Source organism: Euprymna scolopes, chromosome 5, assembly GCF_053919585.1.
Source record: "Euprymna scolopes isolate OS-2025 chromosome 5, ASM5391958v1, whole genome shotgun sequence".
NCBI classification, from domain to species: Eukaryota; Metazoa; Mollusca; class Cephalopoda; order Sepiida; family Sepiolidae; genus Euprymna; species Euprymna scolopes.
In genome coordinates this window covers 174,368,241-174,390,758 of record NC_136486.1, presented here as the reverse complement: position 1 = coordinate 174,390,758, position 22,518 = coordinate 174,368,241, and the positions used below count along the sequence as shown (strand labels likewise).

The 22,518-nt window shown below is 33.8% G+C and overlaps 1 protein-coding gene across 1 annotated transcript in view; it reads right to left on the bottom strand.

The window, feature by feature from the left end:
• Window positions 1-22,518, bottom strand: part of LOC145277040 (protocadherin Fat 4-like) — a 1,076,063-nt gene that overhangs the window by 63,539 nt on the left and 990,006 nt on the right. Inside the window, exons 26-28 of the mRNA XM_080128674.1 lie at window positions 16,170-16,413; window positions 10,876-11,157; window positions 7,842-8,083 (exon numbers count right to left, since the gene is read on the bottom strand). Coding sequence (XP_079984800.1) covers window positions 7,842-8,083; window positions 10,876-11,157; window positions 16,170-16,413 — 768 coding nt within the window. The remainder of the gene's footprint in view (window positions 1-7,841; window positions 8,084-10,875; window positions 11,158-16,169; window positions 16,414-22,518) is intronic.

Below are 22,518 nucleotides of genomic sequence, written 5' to 3'. Positions count from 1 at the left end.
CCTCCTTAAACAAAGAAAAATGGCTTTTTACCATGCAGTAAAATGCAGTGACACCGCAGCAACATACAAGACATTTCTAACGATGGAGGACCAATTCATTCCATATAAATTCCGGGAAAAAATTACACCACAAGATACAGAGGAACAAGTGAAAATTAAAAAAGCCCTAAGTATTTCAAAACTTCAGGCCGAAATCGACATACGGGAAGACAAAAAAGTACACTCTACGGAGAAGTACACAGAAATTGACAATAAAATATTTAAAAAAATCAAGGAACTCTGCCCCAAGGAAACACACCAACCCCTCTTGGAACTCTGGGATTCTGAATGCAAAAAAGAGGAGGAAAAATCCAGGGAAATCATTGGACGGAAAATAACCTGGCTAAAAAATCTGCCGGAAAAAGAAAAAAACAAACAATCGACAAACACATACAAGGACAACCAGGAACAGAACACTCTCACACGATATCCGCAAACACAGAGATCACATAACAAAGGTAAGAAACGAAACATACACCATACACTAACACATCCACACAACAGATACAACTACACACAAAGAAGCAACCACAATATATTCACATCTTACACATATTCCCAACAACACGCCCAGCCAAAACGCACACTAATAACACCTCAAAATTACACAAGAACCCGCACCATTAACAAACACAACACACCGGACAACATACCACACAATACATCTCCACAAAAATACCCACTTATATACAATCCTAAGCAATACAAACCTAACTATTACCACCCAATTCAGCGAACACAATCAAAAGTCCATTCCCACAGACACTACATCGCTAACACAAACAACGAAAAAATACCTTTACTAAACAACCCCTACCAAAACACCCCCACAATGCAACACAACTACCTGAGACATCACATAATTCAAAACACTACCTACAACTCTCACCCCTCATATCCCACACAAAGAAACAAACCCCTAAGGCACCTCCCCCATCAACGGGAACAATCAGAATATCCCATGCAACACCAATCCCAACAAACAGACCTCCCCTACAACAAACCCCGACAACACAACCCTATACAACAATGCATGTATCCTCAACAGCAACACCAATTCCAACTGAAACACAACTATCCAACACAAAAAACATATAACGACAACCCATTCAACCATTTATCACTGACCCCTCACAATATTGTACACGACACTCATTTTACAAGGAGACATCACACCACCCTAAAACACACCACTCCTCGAAACAAGGAAACAAACAACTCCCAGCATTTTTTAGGAAGCCCCCAGGGAACAACAATTCCAGGTTAGAAAAAATTAGACCCAAAATCATCAATTTATCCACATACTCCTTATCAAAGAACGAAATGGAAATACTGAAGCTGGGCCTCAAATTCTGCCCCACCCCTAAAAGCAATATAGCAGAACTAAAAAAGGACCTTAAAGAATTCGAACGGAAATTTAGACTAATAGAAACACTAGATAACAAAGGGGACAAAGATGATTCTTTAGTAAAAAACAAATCAACATATTTCCCTAATAAACAGAACAACACAAAAGAACTAAACAGCTACTTCGAAAATCTCTGGAACCTTAACCTCCAAAAAAAACACAAAACCACAAACAACCTCACACATAAGCAAAAACAAGCACTCGAAAAGATCCGTAATAATAATGACATAATAATAAAAGAAGCAGACAAAGGCAGTGCCGTAGTAATCATGGACAGAACGTATTATGAAACAAAAATTACAGAATTACTGGATGACAAACACTACTATAAACCCATTAGTACCAACATAGATAACACCACCATCTCAAAAATCACAAAACTTTGTACAACACACAAAAAAATATTAAAAAAGAAAGAAAAGGACTTCCTCACAAATTTCATTACAAAGACCAACAACTTCTACGGACTGCCTAAAATACACAAATCTGGCACAATAAAACTTGCCATCGATACACAAAACTCAGAATATATTAGCGCTCCAAACCCTAGCGACCTTACATTTAGACCCATTGTAGCAGGACCAGCCTGTCCGACAAGCAGACTTAGCAACTTAATAGACATCTTATTACAACCTTTCACAGATCAAGTTAAGAGCTACATAAGGGACGACATCCATTTTCTCACTACCTTACCACATACAGTAGAAAACGGGACACTATTAGTTACATTTGACGTTAGTAGTTTATATAGTAATATACCCCATGAATTAGGAAAAGAAGCAATACTATTTTGGATCAACAGACACGCACAAACACTACATCCCAGATTCACAAAGCAATTCATTATCGATAGTATAGACATAATTCTAAATAATAATTCCTTCGAATTCAACAATACCAACTACATCCAAACACTAGGTACAGCAATGGGAACGAAAATGGCACCGACTTACGCAACCCTTACATTAGCCTACCTAGAAGAAACCTTATATAAAAAAATAGAACAAAAATTTGGCCACAGCACTAAAATACTGTTTGTAGAATCATGGAAAAGGTACTTAGATGACTGCTTCATCCTATGGAAACCCACATGGGGGGACATCACAGACTTACACACCATACTCCAGAACCTACACCCAAAAATTAAATTCACCATAGAACAAAGCTCTACAGAATTACCTTTCCTAGACATACTGATAAAGATTAAAGACAATAACATTATCACAGACATTTACCGCAAACCTACAGACACCCAACAATACCTACACTTTAAAAGTCACCACCCTAAAAGCTGCATAAAATCAATTCCCTACACCCTAGCACGTAGAATCTGCACCATAATCACGGACAATAACCTTCGAAAAATCCGACTCAAGGAACTACGAATAAATTTAAGAAAAAGAAAATACCCATCACAACTTATAGACAAAGGGATCCAACTTGCGACAAATATACCAGTAGAAGATTTGAGAACCCCTAAAGAACGAAACAAAGAACAAATCCTAACATACGTCTCCACACACAACACAAACAACCCTGAACTTTTCACAGAGATAACGAAAAACCTCGTCCTACTTAACCAAAACAGCAAACTAAACAATTTCCTTAAAACAACAAAAATAATAAAAAGCAAACGCCAACCCAAAAACCTAAAACGCATTCTTACCTCATCCAAACTCAATCAAGACGCAACAAAAGGAGTCACAAAATGCAACAAACAACGATGTGGAGTCTGCAACATAATATTAGAGGGAAACACATACACATTTGCGAACCCCATACAAACATTCAAAATTAAAAAAAACCTAGATTGCACCTCAAAAAACGTGATCTATGTAATAAAATGTCCAGCATGCGATAAATCCTACATAGGCGCTACAAAAAAACCTTAGTAATAGAGTAGCCCTACACCGATCCAACATCAAAATCGCGGAAAATAGACACCTACATGTATCACAACATATACACGCATGCAGTGGAGGCAGATTCGAGATAATGCCCATCTTCCAAACTGACAACTACTTCTACTTGCTAACTCAAGAAAAAAATTTCATAACAAAGTTTAACCCCGCCTTAAACGTCTCTCCATAATTATACACATAAATAGGCAAAACACAAAATACACTTACACGCATGCATGCTTGGGTAGGTGTACACCCTCACACACGAAACAACAAAAAAGCACAATAAGGCACACGCAAACTTTCGCGGGTGCGCGCGCCCATACCCAGTACAATACCATTTCTCTTAACTAAACAAACAACTAGAAATTAAACGTATGTATGTGTGCGTGCGCGCGTGTGTGCGTGTGTATACGTGTATGTGCGTGGGTGTACACATATGATTGTGTATGCGTGTGTGTATAATTATATATCATCTGTTATCTATGCTACATCTTGTTTGTATGTATACGTGCACTTATGTTTGGGTGACCGAATCCATGTATGCATATGTGCATGGATTGGAAAGGAAACTTCAACCAATATATGCATAAGGTGGGATGTATGAATATGTGTGTGTGTGTGGGATTGTGAGTGCATGTGCCCATATATATATGGGTGGATGAGTGTATACACATCCGTATGTATGTGTGTGTATGTATGTATATATACATATGTATGCACATGTATGAGTGGGTAAATGTGTTCGTGTGAATATGGATATACGCGTATGTGTGAGCCCCTGCATATGTCTGTGTGTGTGCATGTGTGTGCCTACATAGTATGTGGATGTTTGTGAGTGTATGTGCACATACATATATGTGTGTACATATATGTGTGTATGTGCGTGTATGTGTGTGTATATATATCTTCTACCTATTATTCTCCATCTTACTTGTGTGTGTGTGTGGGTACGTGTACGTATGTCTGAATGATTAAGCGCATATATACATGCGTGTTTTGGTAGGGAAAAAAAAAAAAAAAAAAAAAAAAAAAAAGTGTATATATATATATATATATATATATATATATATAAATAAAAAAATAAAAAAATAAAAATAATTGTTAGCGGTGGATGTATGCGAGTTCGTGTGTGAGTGTGTAGGCGGGTATGTATATGTGTATATATGTATGCTCCTACACATATTTCTATGTATGTACGCGTGTGTATGTGTGTGTGCCTGTGTGCGTGTGCATGTGTACATGTACATGAATATATATGTATGCGTATGCGATTGTGTGTGAGTGTATGCTATACATGGGGAAAGAAAGTCTTTAAAAAAGAACCCTAAAGAAGCCATAAAAACCTTCACCATATGGACTAAAAAACACTCTTTGAAACTAACTTTGACCGGTCACAGTGAAACACTTACAGCTGGAGACAGAATGTCTAAACACTGAACACACGCATCGCACCAGTCACCACTATGAAAAACATATTTAATATCAGCGGAGGCATATCCACAAATTCCCATTTTAAAGAAAAACTTTTTACGAAAATATCTGAAGAGAGCACACCCTAAGCTCGAAACGCGTTATAAAAATATTTTAAAATAAAAATATGATGAAAACCTTTTAAAAAAACCCACAATTGTTGATGGCTACACTCTTTTAAATATATATATATATATATATATATATATATATATATATATATATATATATATATATATTATCAACTTTAATTGTTCTGCATTAAAACTACAATATGTTTGGAATGTATTTGTTTATTTCTCTACGAGTAAACATTCCGTTTTATATATATATATAAGCTAGTTATTTAATCCAGGAGAGATGACTCTAACTTAGTTTTCCTAATAAATCGTTTGCTTAGTTATTTCCTTCATTCATTTCTCATATATTAACATTTTTTAACATTTGCTGGCTAATTTATGCATTGTTTTTTATGTTATACAAACACACAAACACACACACACACACAAACACACACACACACACACGCGCGCGCACACACACACATATTGAGTAAAACGATTCATAATTTTGAATTTTGAATAAAAATCAGTTTCAAAAGGAAAACAAATAGACTCCATTAGATTTTATGATCGTTCATTTTATTTAAATCGACAATGAATATTGGCAATTATTTGACAAAAATTTGTCCTTTAATAGTCTCCTCATCAGCAAAAATAGGGGGTAGGGCAGTTAAACACACCAAACTAAAACTAGAATTTTAGTCGTGTTTAAGGAAAATATCATGGAAATATTTAAAAATTAAAATAAAATTAAAATGAAATAAAAATAAAGTAAAAACTAAGTCATTAATTTTATGTTGATATATAAATTAATAAATTAAAATAGATTAAAATAGGAAATTATAAATAATGTTAAAAGAAAAATATTTCCAGGATATCTGCCTTACACACGACTAAAATGCTAACTTATTTTGGTGTCTTTAACGGTTCTCCCTATTTTTTGCAGATGAGGAGACTTTGTTATTAAAGGACAAAATTTTTGTCAAATAATTGTCAATTTCTTTTTTAAAAACCAAATGAACATCGTTTCTGAAACGATCGTACAATCTAATGGATTTTGTTTGTTTTCATTTTGAAACTGATTTTTAATTAAAAATTATGAATCGTTTTACTAAATATTAAAATAGCTCAAAGATATCTATAACTATTGAGCTTATTATATCTACAGTACAATGAGCACAGTTTTCTTTTAATAGTATTAATACATTTACTAATACATTAAAATAAACTCTGCTCTTTAAACTCCAGGTCTAATTCCCTCCAAAAAGATATATATATATATATATATATATATATATATATATATATATATATATATATATATATATATATATTTAAAGGGGGTTAGAACAGTAGTCTAAAGAGCAGATTGTATTTTAATGTGATAGTAAAATTACTAATTTAATTAAAATACAAGAAAAGAACAGTGCTCGTTGTAATTCAGATATATAATAAGCTCGATAGGCAAATATCCTAGAGCTACTTTAATATTTAGTAATGCGATTGATAATTTAAAATTCAAATTAGAATTAAAAATTAGAAATGAAAAATCTGTTCCATAAGAAGGAAGACAACAAAGTCAATAATTTGTACGGTCGTTTCGGAAAAGATGTTTTTATTGTGATAGACATTAAGTCATGGACAATAATGTTGACATATAGTTTTTTTGAAATATTGGGTGTTTTTTTTTTATATAAAAGACACTATAAATAAACCTAGCATTTTTTAAGTAAGGCAGATGTATCTGGAAAATAATAAAATACAGAGGAAAATAGTTAATTATTGATGTTGATAAGCAAAGTAATATGGGTTGAGAATAAAAAAATAGAATGAAATTATAAGTCTGAATTTGATTTAAATATAAGGTTATAATAATATGTTTTTAATTAAAGTTAACAAGTATATATATATATATATATATATATATATATATATATATATATATATATATATATATATAAAGCTGAACGTCTGTGTGTGTGTCTGGTCACGAATAGGCTCCTATATGGTTGACTATTATAGAAAACTGATCACATATAATGATAGAAGATGTATCGAGACACAGGAATGGGTATGTTTGATCTGGCATAATGATGCTTCATTAAAATTGTGGGGTCTGCATACGCGCCTGGTCCACAAAATATGGGAATAAAAAAATAAAAAATAAAAAAAAAACGTTTACAAGTGTTTTTGATATAGATGTACATAAAAATTCTTTGATAAGTATGTTTAAACTTAAATAGGGATGGTATAATAAAATTGTGGGGTCTGCGTTCGCACCTGGCCTCCATAGAATGGAAATAGGCACAAATTTTAATAAAGACTTTTTATATCTATCTGCGTAAGTATACTTTGATAATTATGTTTCAGTTTGAAGAAATATGGTATAATAAAATTATGGGGTGTTCGTTCGCACCTGACCTCCATAGAATGGAAAGATGTCACAAAGTTTAAGAAGGTTTTTTAATATACATCCACAGAATATTGTGATAAGTGTTTCAGTGTGAACGGGTATGGTATAATAAATTATGGGGTTTATCTATTTTATTTTTACTTTCATCATATTTTGCTTTGGTTTTGTTACCCCCGAATTCGAAGCTATCTCTTTACAACCCTTCCTTTTCATAACCTATCATACTTTCATAAATCAGAGTCCATTTTCTGTAGGCTGTTTTTTATCATTCGTTGGAAAACTATTTAGTTAGTAAGTCATTTAATTACCTATTTAATTTAATTCCTATCTTCTGGATACTTAGTAACAGTCGTGTTTCTAATATTCAAATGTATTCCTTTGCATATTATAGATATATAAACTAAATAACAAATATTTTATATAGTTTTAAAGGTTAAAAACTTCCAAGACTATATATATATATATATATATATACATACATATATATATATATATATATATATATATATATATATATATATATATATATATATAAGCAAACTTACGAGTGTGATGATGCCCATTGGATCACCTTCCATGTATGTACCATAATATCCTGTGGCAGATTTAAAGATGGGCTCATTATCATTAACGTCTTCGAGAATAACATTAACTGTCGTGCTGACTGTATGCGATGGTGCCCCGTCATTTTCACAGTAAACGGTGAAGATGAATTGTTCCTGACTTTCTCTGTCGAGAACGGATTTGGTGAGAATTCTTCCATCATTCTCGTTAATGGCAAAATTGTCTGTAGAATAAAAAATGCGAAACAAAATTTCTACAAAGACTGAAAATGAGATTCTCCTTTTAACTAAGCGATTACGTGTGAATATAATAGAAAACTTTTTTATGGAAATCGCTCCAGACAAGGCATGAAGCCACTTGATGTAAAGGGCTACAATATAACTTCAATGTATAGAAAAAAAGCTAATGACATAATAGATGCAATAGATTCTGATCTAGAAAACATCAATTCAAACCCCTTTGTTAAAAATATCGGTTATGGAATGTGAGGACCAAGCGACAAAGTAAGCTAAGTGAAACTTATGAGGTTGTCGAAAGTAAACCAAAAATCCATTTTCTACTTTACTTGGTAGAAAAGACAAAACAATTATTTTAAAAAACAACAAAAAAAAACATAAGATAAAATGATCCCCCACTTCCGAGCTATACTAACTTTTTGGGGCAGTTAATTAAATTTTTTTACTACTCATTTTTTTCTCGGGGATCGTTTAGCTGAGGATGTTAATCTAAAATAAACTGAATTGACTGACAAAACGATTGTTTTGCAAAGTACTCTCACAAGGATCATCCTAAGTAGGGAATTGTGTAGCAAGATGTTTTTTCACATTACATTTAAATTTTTGCATCGTGATATAAGAAGCATGGATGGAATTTCAAAGCAATCAGTTTGAGGAAAGAAAGTATAAGATTAGAAAGTTGTCAGGCGTCCAGAGCCTCTTACAATGAAGGGGTGGGATTTGGCTGCTAATCGTGTTGATTGGGGGTATTTACATTGAGGGGATACAATTGCAAAAAGTTTGTCTGAGAACATTCCGTGAGAATACTTGAAAAACAAGCACGCACAGGGATGCAACATTGCAGTGATGAGACAGAGGCTTGAATTTAGTAGACAGTGGAAAACCTTTTAGGTTAGAGACTGTTTTTGCACTGTTCAAGATGTGTAACGTGGCCGCTACATTTTTACTCAGACCCACACGTTGTATAGAGAGAGTTATAAAGGAACACAGGAAAGAAATTCGACTTAGCTTTTTCAGTTTTAATAAAAGGCATTTATTAACAGTACTTTCCAAACCACGCCTGCATCTTGTATTTTACAGTTTCTCTCATCTGCCATATGGTTAACAAAACTCTTCCATCTCAGCATGTCTTTTCTCTGGTTCAAATCTCACTCAGCTTTTCTTTCCTTCCTCTTCCTCCATGGTGACGTCACCTGGCGACACGGATTGGGCCTTTGCATATGTGAGATGCCGTTACGGCTACATACACTTGTGAGCAAAAAAAAGTGAAAAAAAAAATGGGCCAAACAAATTTTATACATTTTATTGCACTAAAAGCTATATTGAACAAAGAACAATTGAACAAGGAAATTTAAATGAGACTAATAACACAGAACAAGACGTTTACTTCAATAAATGCTTAGTATGGAATCGGATTCCCTTTTGGTTTCTTTAAAAGATCAATCCTTTTAGACATGCTCTCAACCAAAGTGGAACACTGTGAAGAGGGGATGCTATTCCATTCGCTTTGCACAGCTTCCTACAGTTTGTCATTCTTCTCAAAAGTTCTTCTGGTCAATGCACGAGATATTATGGTCCAAATATTCTCGATTGGGTTTAAATCAGGTCTTTGACCTGACCAAAACATCACATCAATTGAATTATCAGAAAACCATCCCTCCATTTCCGTGTTTAACTGTCGTTTTTATGCAACTTGGCAAAAATCTTTCTCCAGTTCTTAGATTGCACCGTTCAAGAGCATCGGGAGTATCACTAACAAGACAAACCCTTGATTCATCTAACCAGAAAACATTCCTGAACCAGTCTCTATCTTTTTGCCATAACACGAGAAAAATCTCTTTTTTATCATTGATGTTCTTCTTAGATAAAAATGGCTTCTTTACACACTTTTTAGAGGAAAATCCCATTTCTTTCATTCGTCTAGATATTGTATATCTAGAAAGAGAATTTCCAGCCCCTGTTTGGAATTCTTTGCTATGGTCAACATAAGTTTTCTTTCAATCCTTCAAAAGAGTTAATTTAAGCCTGTGGTCATCCTTCAAAGTGGATGCTCTAGAGCGACTAGATCCAGATTTCCCCTTTACCAAACGTGTGACTTCGAACTTTTGACCAATTCGCTTCACTCCAGAAAGAGATGTTTTCACATTTTCATTTCTTAAAATATCAAAAATCTGCTTGTAAATCATTTTGGACTGCCTTAATCCTGCAATTCGGTTTTTTATATCCTCGCCAAGATGCAGTCTTACCATTTTTAGGATTAATTTTTCCACTTATTATTATATGCTAAAATAATGATTTGTAAAATAAGAATTTTCAGTAAAAATTAACAAAAATGAAAAAGGAAAAATATTGAAAAATCGATTTCTTCCTTCTTTCACTCTTGCCCCATTGTTTTTGTTCATGAGTGTATGTGTCCGTGGTTTCATAACAGATGAAGTGGTTGCTGTACCAGTTTAAATGTAGCAACAATACTCTATGCGTGCAAAAATGAGTGATTTATAGAAATATAGAATATTTGCAGGTGTGAAAAGTTTCCTTGCTGGTAAGAGAAGCCGGCCTTCTTTGCAGAAGACTTGGCAGTATCTTCTAGGTATTTATTCCAATTCGTGTTGCCTGGAACTGTTTGGCCAAGGAGTTTTAACGTGAACTTTGAAGAAAAGTGTCATCAGCTATGGTAATTGGTGCTTGAAAAGGTTTCTTATTTACAGAAAATAGACAAAAGAAAGAAAAAAAAGAAAGGAAAAAGAAAGAAAAAGGAAGAAAAATAGTTCAAACTTACTTGTTGGATCTGAAATGCTGAATTTGATTGATTCCAATGGATTATGTTTCGTGTCCGGATCAAAAACTGGAATCATCCCAACTGTTGATCCGATTGTCATATTTTCTGGCACTTGAAATACAAAGTTTGAGTCAATCACTGGTGCTTTGTTCAAGACCACCCTGATACGCACTGTTGTGTTACCTGTTAAACTTGGTTCACCTGTGTCGAAACCTTGTATCAACAGATTATATTCTTCTTGTTGCGGACTGTCAGTTAAATTACTGGCCACATATAAATCACCTGTAAAAGACACCAAAATTGTAAAGACAGAACATTTGTTTAAAATGAATTAAACTAAATAAAAAAATAGGTATGCTCCATTTTCACAAACTAAAATAAACTGAGTAATAATATATAATATATTATATAACATATAATGTAGTATATAATACATAATAAAATATATAACATATTATATAACAATATATTGTTATATAACATGTATTATATAAAATGTAATATATTATACATTATATCACATATAATATAAAATATAACATAATATATTACATATAATATATAATACATCATATTACATATAATATTTCTTTATATATAATATATAATATAATATGCTCTACTTTGATCATAATCGCCCTAACTCCCTTTTCTGATTTAGCATTTTAAGTAGTTTTAACTCTTTTATGATCCGGTTGAACTAATTCGTCAAGTCGTAAATAAATAAATATAACAGCATAAATAAAGTGGGAATTGATTCAAATACGCCTTGTATGCATTAATTAAATATCTGAGTAGATGCCAGATACCATTAGATTGCTCCATTGCTTACATTCAGGGTTTCGTTTGTCGTCATAAACGCACTTTTTTCAAGCACTAGGGATAATAATCGTTTATGAAATGCAAAAATTCTTAATGGTAGTTTAACTATTGAACTTCATAATTTTTCCAGTTTGAAGACAATCATAGTATTTTTTTAATCTAACTAAAATTAACAATAAATATTTTTTAATCATCTATATCATAATTTAGATCATAAAGGGTTAATTTAATTAGATTCCTCACCCTGTATTCTTCAAATGGTTAATTAAGTAACTACCAAACACAATTTTGCTTAACTTCTGTAATTTGATGGACATATTCTTGAATAATAACTATGAAATGCCTTCCAAAACTAAAGCCCCCCCTTTTTTTAACTGAAAATGTTGGAGAGCTACGAAGACGGGAGTAGTATCATTAAAACGAACGACTTTTTGTGCTCCAGAATTTATTTTCTACATTGTCATCACCATTCGCAATGCATTTTTGCCAGGAATTCAATGACACACCTCTGCTTATGACGCATACCCATGACAGCGATACTTTCTTAGACTCTCACACCATCAATATTAGCAACAGAGAGATGGAACTTTCAGATCATGAATGCATGAGTTCAAACATCATAACAGTTTGTAATCTCACCTGATCCATTCGAGTGGAATAAAAAATAGGAGGCATTACATTTAGAATGCACCTGTACAACAAGAAACCATTATCATAGTTGATAGCATCTTTCCTAAGAGTTCAACATCCAAATTTAAACTCCTACCATTTTCAGGCAAGATGGCCTCTCTCTACCAGGCCAGAAAGCTTCTCACACCTGTCCTTATCCTAAATATCCACAAAGCAACCATTCACCCATGCACAGATTATAGTTGCCATATATGGTTAGATGCACCAATCACTAGTCTCTCTCTTTTGTGAAAGGTGCAAAAAAGAGTCTCTAACTCAAGGTTTCAAAATTGAGTCCGTAACACCCCTCCCTCCCGGTGGACGGTACAAGATTTAGGTGGACGGTGGCCAAATTTATCGTATAGGAGTCCCTGAAATCCTTTAGGGGAGGCGGTGAAAGACTTAGAGCTTCTAGTAACATTACGTTTCTTGTTACTGATCATCAACAATAATCTGCACAGTCTCGAAATAAAGACGAAACGTTGGTGAACACATAATACGGTTTGTTCCTTTTTTATTTTCTCTATTTTGTCGGAATACTATTTCCATTATTTTCATCATATATATATATATATATATATATATATATATATATATATATATATATATAAATGTGCAAATATTATTTACTTGTCTCTATATAAATAAAATGAACTCATTTTTTCCCGTCTGATTTTGACCTTAATAGGATTAAAAATCAAGATATTTCATGCAAATATAATATGCACAAACGGCAGAACAATATCTGAGGTGTGTTATAGGCTTATTATTTCTCAAATTCCTCGATAATCTTAGATTTCTATACTTTTTCTGCTGAGAAGTCACGGCCAAAATCGGTTAAGATCAATGGAAGTGGTAAAATATTTTCTCTCTAATAAATTCCTCCTCCCCCTGCCACCACTTAACACCGTTTGGGGATCGTTCACAAGGAACAGTTGAGAAGAGAACACCGGTTTGGCTTCGTAGTTCTTTCATGTGAAGTTATTTAAAATCACTAAACTAAGCTGCAGTGCTCTGTGGCGTAGTGGTTAGCGTGCTGGACAATACACATTATATTTTCACATTCGCGCCGACCTACCGTAGTCGTTTTTTTTTTTTTTTTTTTTCCTAAACAACTGGAATGGACTTTTCTTGGTGGCCGAACTGTTAACGTTGCAGATGTGTTTTTTTTTTCCACACTTTATTTTCCTACTTTTACTCATGACTCCGGGTTTGATCCTTCCTACTTACCTATCATAACATTTTTTAAAATTCCCCCCCCCCGTCCCGGAAACAAACACTCGGGCAACGCCGGGTACCCCCGCTAGTTTTAAATAAAGTCTATGGCTGTAAATAAATAAACTCGGTATCTATTTTCATTAATTTATGTCGTCTGAACATTGTATCTCTTCTGTATAACTCGAATAACAGCAAAATCATATATAGATCCCTACATGTTGGAACATTTTTATTTTATTAACTCTTTTTCTTTGGACCATTTTCCTTTGGAATTCCCTCTCTGCTTCTTGCTTTTTCGACCATACGAACATGCAGAAATTTAAATATAATATGAACAATGCTGCTCAATACCTTATGAAGATTTCTCCCCCATAAAATTGGCCTCTATTACAATTACATTAGCTTCTTACGCTTCAGTGGCAATACTACAAATATCATACTAAACCTTTTGAGAGACGAATTCAAAGAAAGAAAAAAAATGCGTTGGAAGTCAGAACAAAAAAGCTATCAAAACTCAATTGCTTGTTTACAGTTCGATTTTTTCGTGCTGTGAAAATATTTGTCAGCAAATTGTTTTTTAAATAAATAAAATAAATGTAACACTAAAAAATGTATTTAAAATTGTAACAATTAGGTGTATTATAATAAAGAGTAAAAAAGGAATGACAGAATTTTATTAGATTTTGAAACAAGTCATTTTGAAAAAAGTAAAAATGTTATTTTTGTCAACTGGCGGCATAAGATATTTCTCAATTATTTTATCTCTGGTGATTGGACAATTTTACTTTCCAAAATAGGTGTGGAACATAATAAGATACAAACGAGAAGGATCAGTGTAGTATTATTATCCGTACTCAGGCCGCCATCAGAGGTGTGAAAAATTTGGTTATCTCCCTGTTGTCAAGCAACTTTTTTCATAAATTCGAAACTAAAACCATAAGATAGAGACTAACTCACGGAATACGAACGTATATACGGAGCTAGTAACTTTTTTCTTTACTTTTCCAAACAATAACCAACATGCCTGAAGACGGCCGAAAGATAATCCGATCGAAACATTGCGCAAATAAAACTCAAGATGAGAACAATAGTCCGTTCCATACAAGTAATATAAACAATCAGCCATCATCTAAAAGATTCAGAACTTTAAAATCTTTAGATATTATTGAAAAATTCTTCAAATGAATCAGTTTATGCTAAAGTTACAGAAAAACTGAACACCTACCAATAAATTGAACAATTAATTAAAAAACGATATTGTAAAGTAGACCTTTTAGCCTGCTAAAAACTGGCAAAAGTTATAGCCCGTTGACTTAAAATGAGTATTTTATATTAAACCTTAGGAGTAAATGTAACATTGTGGAGACCCATTAATCCCTAACTTACAATAATACCATAATACTTAATTCGCTGAATCTTATCATAACAAAGGACTATACAAAGTTTTGGTTCAGTAATTCTGAAAAGAATTGAAACTTAAATACTTATTCCCATTAATCTCGAACAGTGTGTTACTTTGCAGCTAATTCTACCCTATGCGACGAAGGCCATCAACTCCCCATATTTCCCCCACTCTTTATCTGTGCCTAAATAAAAACGTGGATTCCATGAGCTCCCTTTAGTAAGACACTCTATCAAAACCCCTAATACTAATGATTACTATAATAATAACCCTTATCCCTGAGTGGCTTCCGGGCCTTGATAAGTGGTGACCACCGTGTAAAAAAAAAATAGATATTGATAAATAAAATTATTTATGTTAAAATATTTTAATAAAAAAGAATATTAGTTTTCATAACAAAAATGTTAACTTGATGTTAATTTGATGAATGGAATTTAAGCTAAGCATAGAGTTTTAGTTACAAAAAAATAACATCAGTTCGATACAAAACGCATTAGCGTGGAAGTCAAAAGGGGCAACTTAACAAAACGTAATCTTATACAAACCGTGTCAACTCTGAAAAGAAAACCAGCAAAGAATAAATGATTCTATTAAAATATAATTCACATCAGAACGTTTTTACTTTCGGAGAAAAGTCCCTTTAATTTCAGAATGCATAGAAGGGACGCGTGGAAGAAAGATTTGAGGTATGTTTTTGCTGGTGTTCCAACCGACAACGATGTCTGTTTCTTGTTTACACCCTGTCAAAAAACTGCTAATATATATATACACACATCAACACATAATATAGAATAAAGTGGACGAATCACATAGGATGTTTAGCACTTATAAGTTAAAAGAAACTCATTGTAGACCACACACATATATACTGATGTATATATGTACATGACACACATATATATGCTTGTTATTCTCCCAGTATACAAAAAATGCATTGAACGGATACCTTAATACTTAGTTCGCAGCACCTTATCATAACCAATGTTCATACAAAATTTCAGTCAGATCGGCCAAGTAATTTCTAAGAAAAACCGGAACGGACAAACAAACAGCTAAACTAAGCGAAAAATGATATAGAAATTTAGTGGTAAACCGATATTAATTCAAAGATATTTACAAAACGATTGAATAAACATTCTAGAAAGTTCAACAAAAATATAAAACATAAAATCATCTTACTAACCTGACATGAAATCAACCCCAAATTTACCAGCGGAACCGTGAGCTAAAACATACAAGATTCGGTTATTCCTGCTTGTGGCATCTGCATCTGTAGCAACAACTTTACCAACTTTGGTGCCAATTGAAGAACGTGGATTGACTTGATAAAAGTAAGGCCCAGAAAATATTGGTCTGTTGTCATTGATGTCTTCCACTTCTACTATAAGATTAGCTTGGCTCTGAAATGTCCCATCAAAGGCCACAATCTGAAAAGAGAGAAAATACTTATCTTTTAGCATTAGTGAAAAATGTATTCAATTGGTCAAGAGATTTGATTTAATGTAGTAATATATATATATATATATATATATATATATATATATATATATATATATATATCAGCAGGGTGACCCGACGTTGTCCGAGATTGAATGATACTCAACGACTGTTTCGTACTCCCATATTTTCTTGGCATCGAAATCGATGAAATAAACCATTTTTCAATCAAATCGTTTGATTGTCTGCTCTAATAGGGGACTCATCACAATGCACGTTATTTTACAAAATTATTCTTTTGTATATTTTTCTTGCATTAAAATTAAAATGCAAAAGTCAAGTATCATGTCTCAATTGCGCTCTAAACAGAAACATTCATTCTGAACGCGTCCCTGTCATATCGGTCGTGGATATGACCTTAACCTATATCCGATGGTGAGGCCTCCACCTTGCGGGCTTTGGGTAGTGTGGAGCCACCCCTTAATTGCCATTGCTCCTAGGTCCACTCTGACCCGGAGTGGTAGTACTTTTTAGGGTCCCAACTATGGGTCAAATAGAAACTGACTTGAAAAAATCAAAAACAAAAAACAAATGTATTCTATTAAAAAATTTTCTTCAAAATCACTGGATTCGGCATTAAATAATCTGAAAAGAGTTGATATGCCATAAAACAAAAACAACCAACCAACCTACCTTGTCATACCAAAGAACCTAATGTTGATTTTATATATATTTTATCACTGGTTGTGCAGTGATAATGGCTTTATTTTAAGTTTAAAGTGAAAAAGTCAAGTATCATTGTGAAATTGTGCTTTAAACAAAAACATTTATTTCGACTGTCCCCCTGTTATATAAAAGAACTTACTGTTGATTTTTATGTTGGGCCTTTCGGCTTGTGTGGTCATAAAACTTCTCAAATGCATTTGTGACGTTAGGCTGTGTAAGATGTTAACTTTGATCAAAATCGCCTGTTCCTTTTTTAATCGAATGATTTCGATTATCAATTATCAATATTTAGCCAAGACCTTTTGACACTAAACCTATCTAAGAACACTGCCAGACATATAAAGTACCTTTGTGTGAAATTTCATAAAAATCGACCCAGCCGTTTTCGAGTCCATAGATAATGAACTCACAGACTCACAAAGTTCCTCTTATATATATATATATATATATATATATATATATATATATATAGTCATCCACGTATAGTACTGTTTCGCTGTATCACAGCTTATCAGTGTGGCTAGACAGGCAGCTATCTCAAGCCAGGATCGAAACCCAACCGCCCGTACGACAGTCAAGGCTTCTAACCATTATGCTAATTAGTTGCTGCTGTGTGGGCTATGAATTAACGATGTTTTGACATCGTCCGGTATACCTAAGCTCGATTTGTTTGCACAAACAGCATCGCTTTATACGCTAATGGTAATTCGTTTATCACTTCCCAATATATATATATATATATATATATATATATATATATATATATATATATATATATATATATATATATATTTTTATAAAGTAATAGGGTTCGTGTGTTTCTGTCTGTGTGTACAGCTCTCCATCATCAACGAAATATAAAGGAGGTAAGAGGGTAGATCTCTCCTGGTAGAGAAACATTAGAACCCATTTTAGGATGTTTCTGTTATAGGAGACATAAGAATCAATGCCTAATTTCTTTATATACTAGTCTACAAACCACCCCCATATCGAATGACTTATGCTCATTTGCATATCACATTATATTAAATCTCTTTAACTAATTACCTCGACCTTATTACATATTGGAAATATTCTAATCATTTCAACTGTACTATTTACAAAATGTATTTAACATTTAATTATTTAATATATTTTCATTTAATTTTATATTCGATTTATTTCACTTTACGTATATTATCAAAATAATTCATTGGCGAGCAAAGCTTTATGTTTTGGGATTGTATTGAAAATGTAATGGAAATTTCAATTTCGCTCCGTTTTAATCTTTTATATTTTACTTGCCAATATAATTGAAAGAATACAATTCAACTATCGTAATTTTATATAAATAAACAAAAACAAATATTTTAAAATAAAACTTTATTAAAAATTAAATAATTTTATTTTTAAATGAAAAAAATCAATTTAGTAAAATAATTGTATAAAACATCCCAACCTCCCCATGTTAAGTATGGCTTTCTAAATAAACACCCCCAGCCTTGTCAGCAAACCTGTAAACCTATAAAAGTTAACATTTCGAATGTAAACAGTGATTTTTCGTTTTTGTTAGCGCTTGCCGCAATTAAACACAATTAAAACGGAACTAACTTTATTTCCATTCTATTTTTTAAACAACCCCCAAAACATAACGCTCTCTTCCAGTTATAGCCAATGTTTTTTTAATTAAATAAAACAGGTCAAAATAAACAGATAAGCGCATTTTCTTTTACATTTTTCTTACAACCATTGCCATTTAACCAACTGCAGGATATCGTTACTTTTGTGGGGTTGTTTTGAAAATGGCACGGAGATTATAATTTCGTTCCAATTTAATCTTTCTGGTCGAGCCTATTTCGAAAGCCTGTCTTATCATAGATTTGAACTACAAATAATTTATTACATTTTGATTATTACTATCTTAAGACTTAAAGCTTATATTTATTTCATTTTTCTATTTATATATTGAATTAGTTATTTCCAATCTTATTTAAACTTAGTGCTTTCTTTAAACCGGATGAACCTTTTATAAAAATATGAGTTTAACGTAAAGAACACGAACAAGGTTTTATTCAACTGAATTTCTTCCAGTTTACTAACAAAATATATAAATTTAAAAGAGATATAAATAATAAAATAAAAAGGTTATGTAATTTAAAAGAAATACACGTACTCACAAAAGCAGAACTTTTTTTTACACATTTTTTTCTTTAAAACCAAAAAAAAAAACAATGAGACTAACAATTACCTAGATCTTAGTAATTATTTGTTTTAATAGAACTGTTTTAATTGTACTGTTTACTTAGTTAACCTAAGTTGGTATTACATTTATTTTACATTTACTTTTTTTTTTTAATTATTACTTTTAGACTGTGACGTTTACACCCGGAAGTAACGAGTCACACGTAGGTCGCTTTTATTCATTCCTTTTGGTCAAGATCAAAGTGTAGTATCTGTTCTTCAGATGCTGCACTTCATTTTCTTGTTCTCTTTCGGTGGAGGAGAAATCCTTCACGACTGAGACAATTTTTATTTTTGTACCTTTTCTCCACGTTAAAAAACGACCCTGGTGTCTAACTCTGTCCCGTGGGAAGGCATAGTAAATAGGTACAATATAATTGTTTATAATTGTACTATTCAGAAATATTATTTATAGTTCGTCCATTTCAGTTAGTATACATTTCCTTTACGCTTAATTAATTTACAATCATTAATATCGTTAAACAATTCCGTTTAAAACCGAAATTATGCCACCCAAACGAAGTAGAAACGAAAGTGAGGAAGAAAGAATGGAAAGATTGGAAGCTAATAGACTAAGAGTTGCTGCAATTCGCTCCAATGAAAACACTTCAGATAGAGAAAGACGTCTAGAACTTAACAGGATACGTCAAAGAGAAAGGAGAGCAAGACTGTCAGATTTGGAAAGAGAAACCCAACGTGAAGCTGACAGAACTAGACATGCTGTAAGGCGGTTAAATTCATCACAAGATGAAATTCAAGAAAGCAAAGATATGCACTGGAAAGAGAAGCAATATTACGATCGAATGAATTATATGAGGTAAGTAGACGTACACAAGGTCAGTTGAGAGTGGCTCAACGACATCAGAATGAATCGGAAACCCAACGAAGCTTTCGCCTATACCAAGGGCAACAACGAGAGGCTGCATGGAGAGAGAGTATGACTTTGCCCCAGCAATTGACAGAAAACGAGGCAGCTAGACAACGAATGACTGCTTTGAGACACCATGAAATAGAACACTGCAATAGAAAAGGATTGCTCTACAACAAAAATGACTCTCACTACAGCTGATATAGGAAAAATGGACAAAGTATGTCAACATTGCTCAGCTGTAAAATTTAAAGGAGAAACCCCTGGTTGTTGTTGTTCTTCTGGCAAAGTTGTGCTTGATAGCTTTCCACCACTGCCTCAGTTGCTTCAAGATTTGCTCTCCGGCAATGGTCCCATCTCTAAAGATTTTCTGCAAAATCTATGCAGTTATAACAATTGTTTTGCAATGACATCATTTGGTCACAAAATTGCGGCAGTACATGGGTGGAATCCTTCTTTTAGAATTCGAGGCCAGGTTTGCCACCAGATTGGGAGTCTTTTACCACCTGAAGATGAAACAGCAAAGTTTATTCAAGTCTACTTCTTGGATAGTCTGGAAGAGGAACTACATAATCGGGGACGTGACAGTAGACTCAATAGAGACATTCTCCAAAGTCTGACTGAATTTTTACATGAGAACAACAGCTTTATTTGTCAGCTGAAAACAACAAAGGAGAGGATTGAAGAAGAACACTTGGTAGAACATAAAGTTGTCATAAGGGAAGACCGAAGGCCGCAAGAAGAGCATCCACGGCGATTCAATGCTCCAACAACAACGTATGAGATTGGAATATTAATGGAGAATGAACCAACAGCTAACCGGGATATTGTCTTGCGTTTTAGAAATGATACATTAAAATGGATCTCCGAACTACATCCCCTCTACGATACTTTAATGTACTCGTTAATGTACCCCTATGGTTCTCCATCTTACAACATCTACATGAAGGCATCCAATGGGCGAAAAGTTACCCAACAGCAATTTTATTCGTACCATTTAATGACTCGGCCTGGAAACTATTTTCTCTGGTACCGAAGGCTATTTCAACAATGGCTGGTGGATGTGTACTGCAAGATTGAAACAGAACGTTTACAGTTCCTGAGGCGTGAGCAACAGACCCTGAGAGCTGACAATTATAGCAACTTGAGAGATTCAATTCTTAGGGAGGATGGGAATCCAGAACAGTTTGGTCAACGAGTTGTACTTCCGGCAACTTATACAGGAGGCCCTCGATACATGTTTGAGCGTCAAAGTGATGCCATGGCATATGTTCGGCGAATTGGCCGAGCCGACCTCTTCATCATGTTCACAACAAATCCAAAGTGGACAGAAATTACAGAAAATTGTCTTCAAGGGCAAGACCCTCAGGATCGTCCAGATATTGTTGCCAGGGTTTTCAGGCAGAAGCTAAAAAAGTTACTTGAATTTATTAAAAAGGGAGGATTTGGCAGGTTGAGGGCTTTCCTGTACAGTATTGAATATCAAAAAAGAGGACTGCCGCATGCACACATCCTCACCTGGCAGGCCCCAGAGGACAAACTTCTACCAGAAAAAATGGATCTCTGCATATCTGCAGAGATCCCTGACAAAGAGGAAGATCCTGATCTTCATGCTAAAGTGATGGCACATATGGTGCATGGACCTTGTGGACCATTTAATCCAAATTGTCCATGTATGATTGACAACAAATGTTCCAAAAAATACCCAAAAGAATTTCTTCAGTGTACCAAGCAAGGCCAAGACTCTTACCCCAAGTACAGGCGAAGAAAACCAGAAGATGGAGGCCAGACTGGTACAATAAGGATGAAGAGAAATGGTCGGTATGTTAATCAAGAAATAACAAACCAGTGGATTGTTCCGTACAACAACAGCAGTTCAACGCTCACATTAACGTAGAAATTTGCAGCTCGATCCAAAGCATCAAATATGTCCTCAAATACGTGAATAAAGGATGTGATCAAGCAGTGTTTGAACTACAAAGAACTGATGGAGCAGCTAACCAACAAGGCCAAGTACAAAGTCACATTGTGGATGAGATCCAGCAGTTCCAGAATGCAAGGTATGTCGGCAGTTCAGAGGCAGCCTGGAGGATATTGGAACATCCCATCCATGAACATTTCCCCCCAATTGTACAACTTTCTGTTCATCTTGAAAATGGGCAGCGTGTCATGTTCTCAGCTGATACTGCTCTGGAACGAGCCCAAGGTCCACCGCCTGCCACAACTTTGACAGCATTTTTTCAACTCTGCCATGAGGATGACTTTGCAAGGGGTCTCAAAT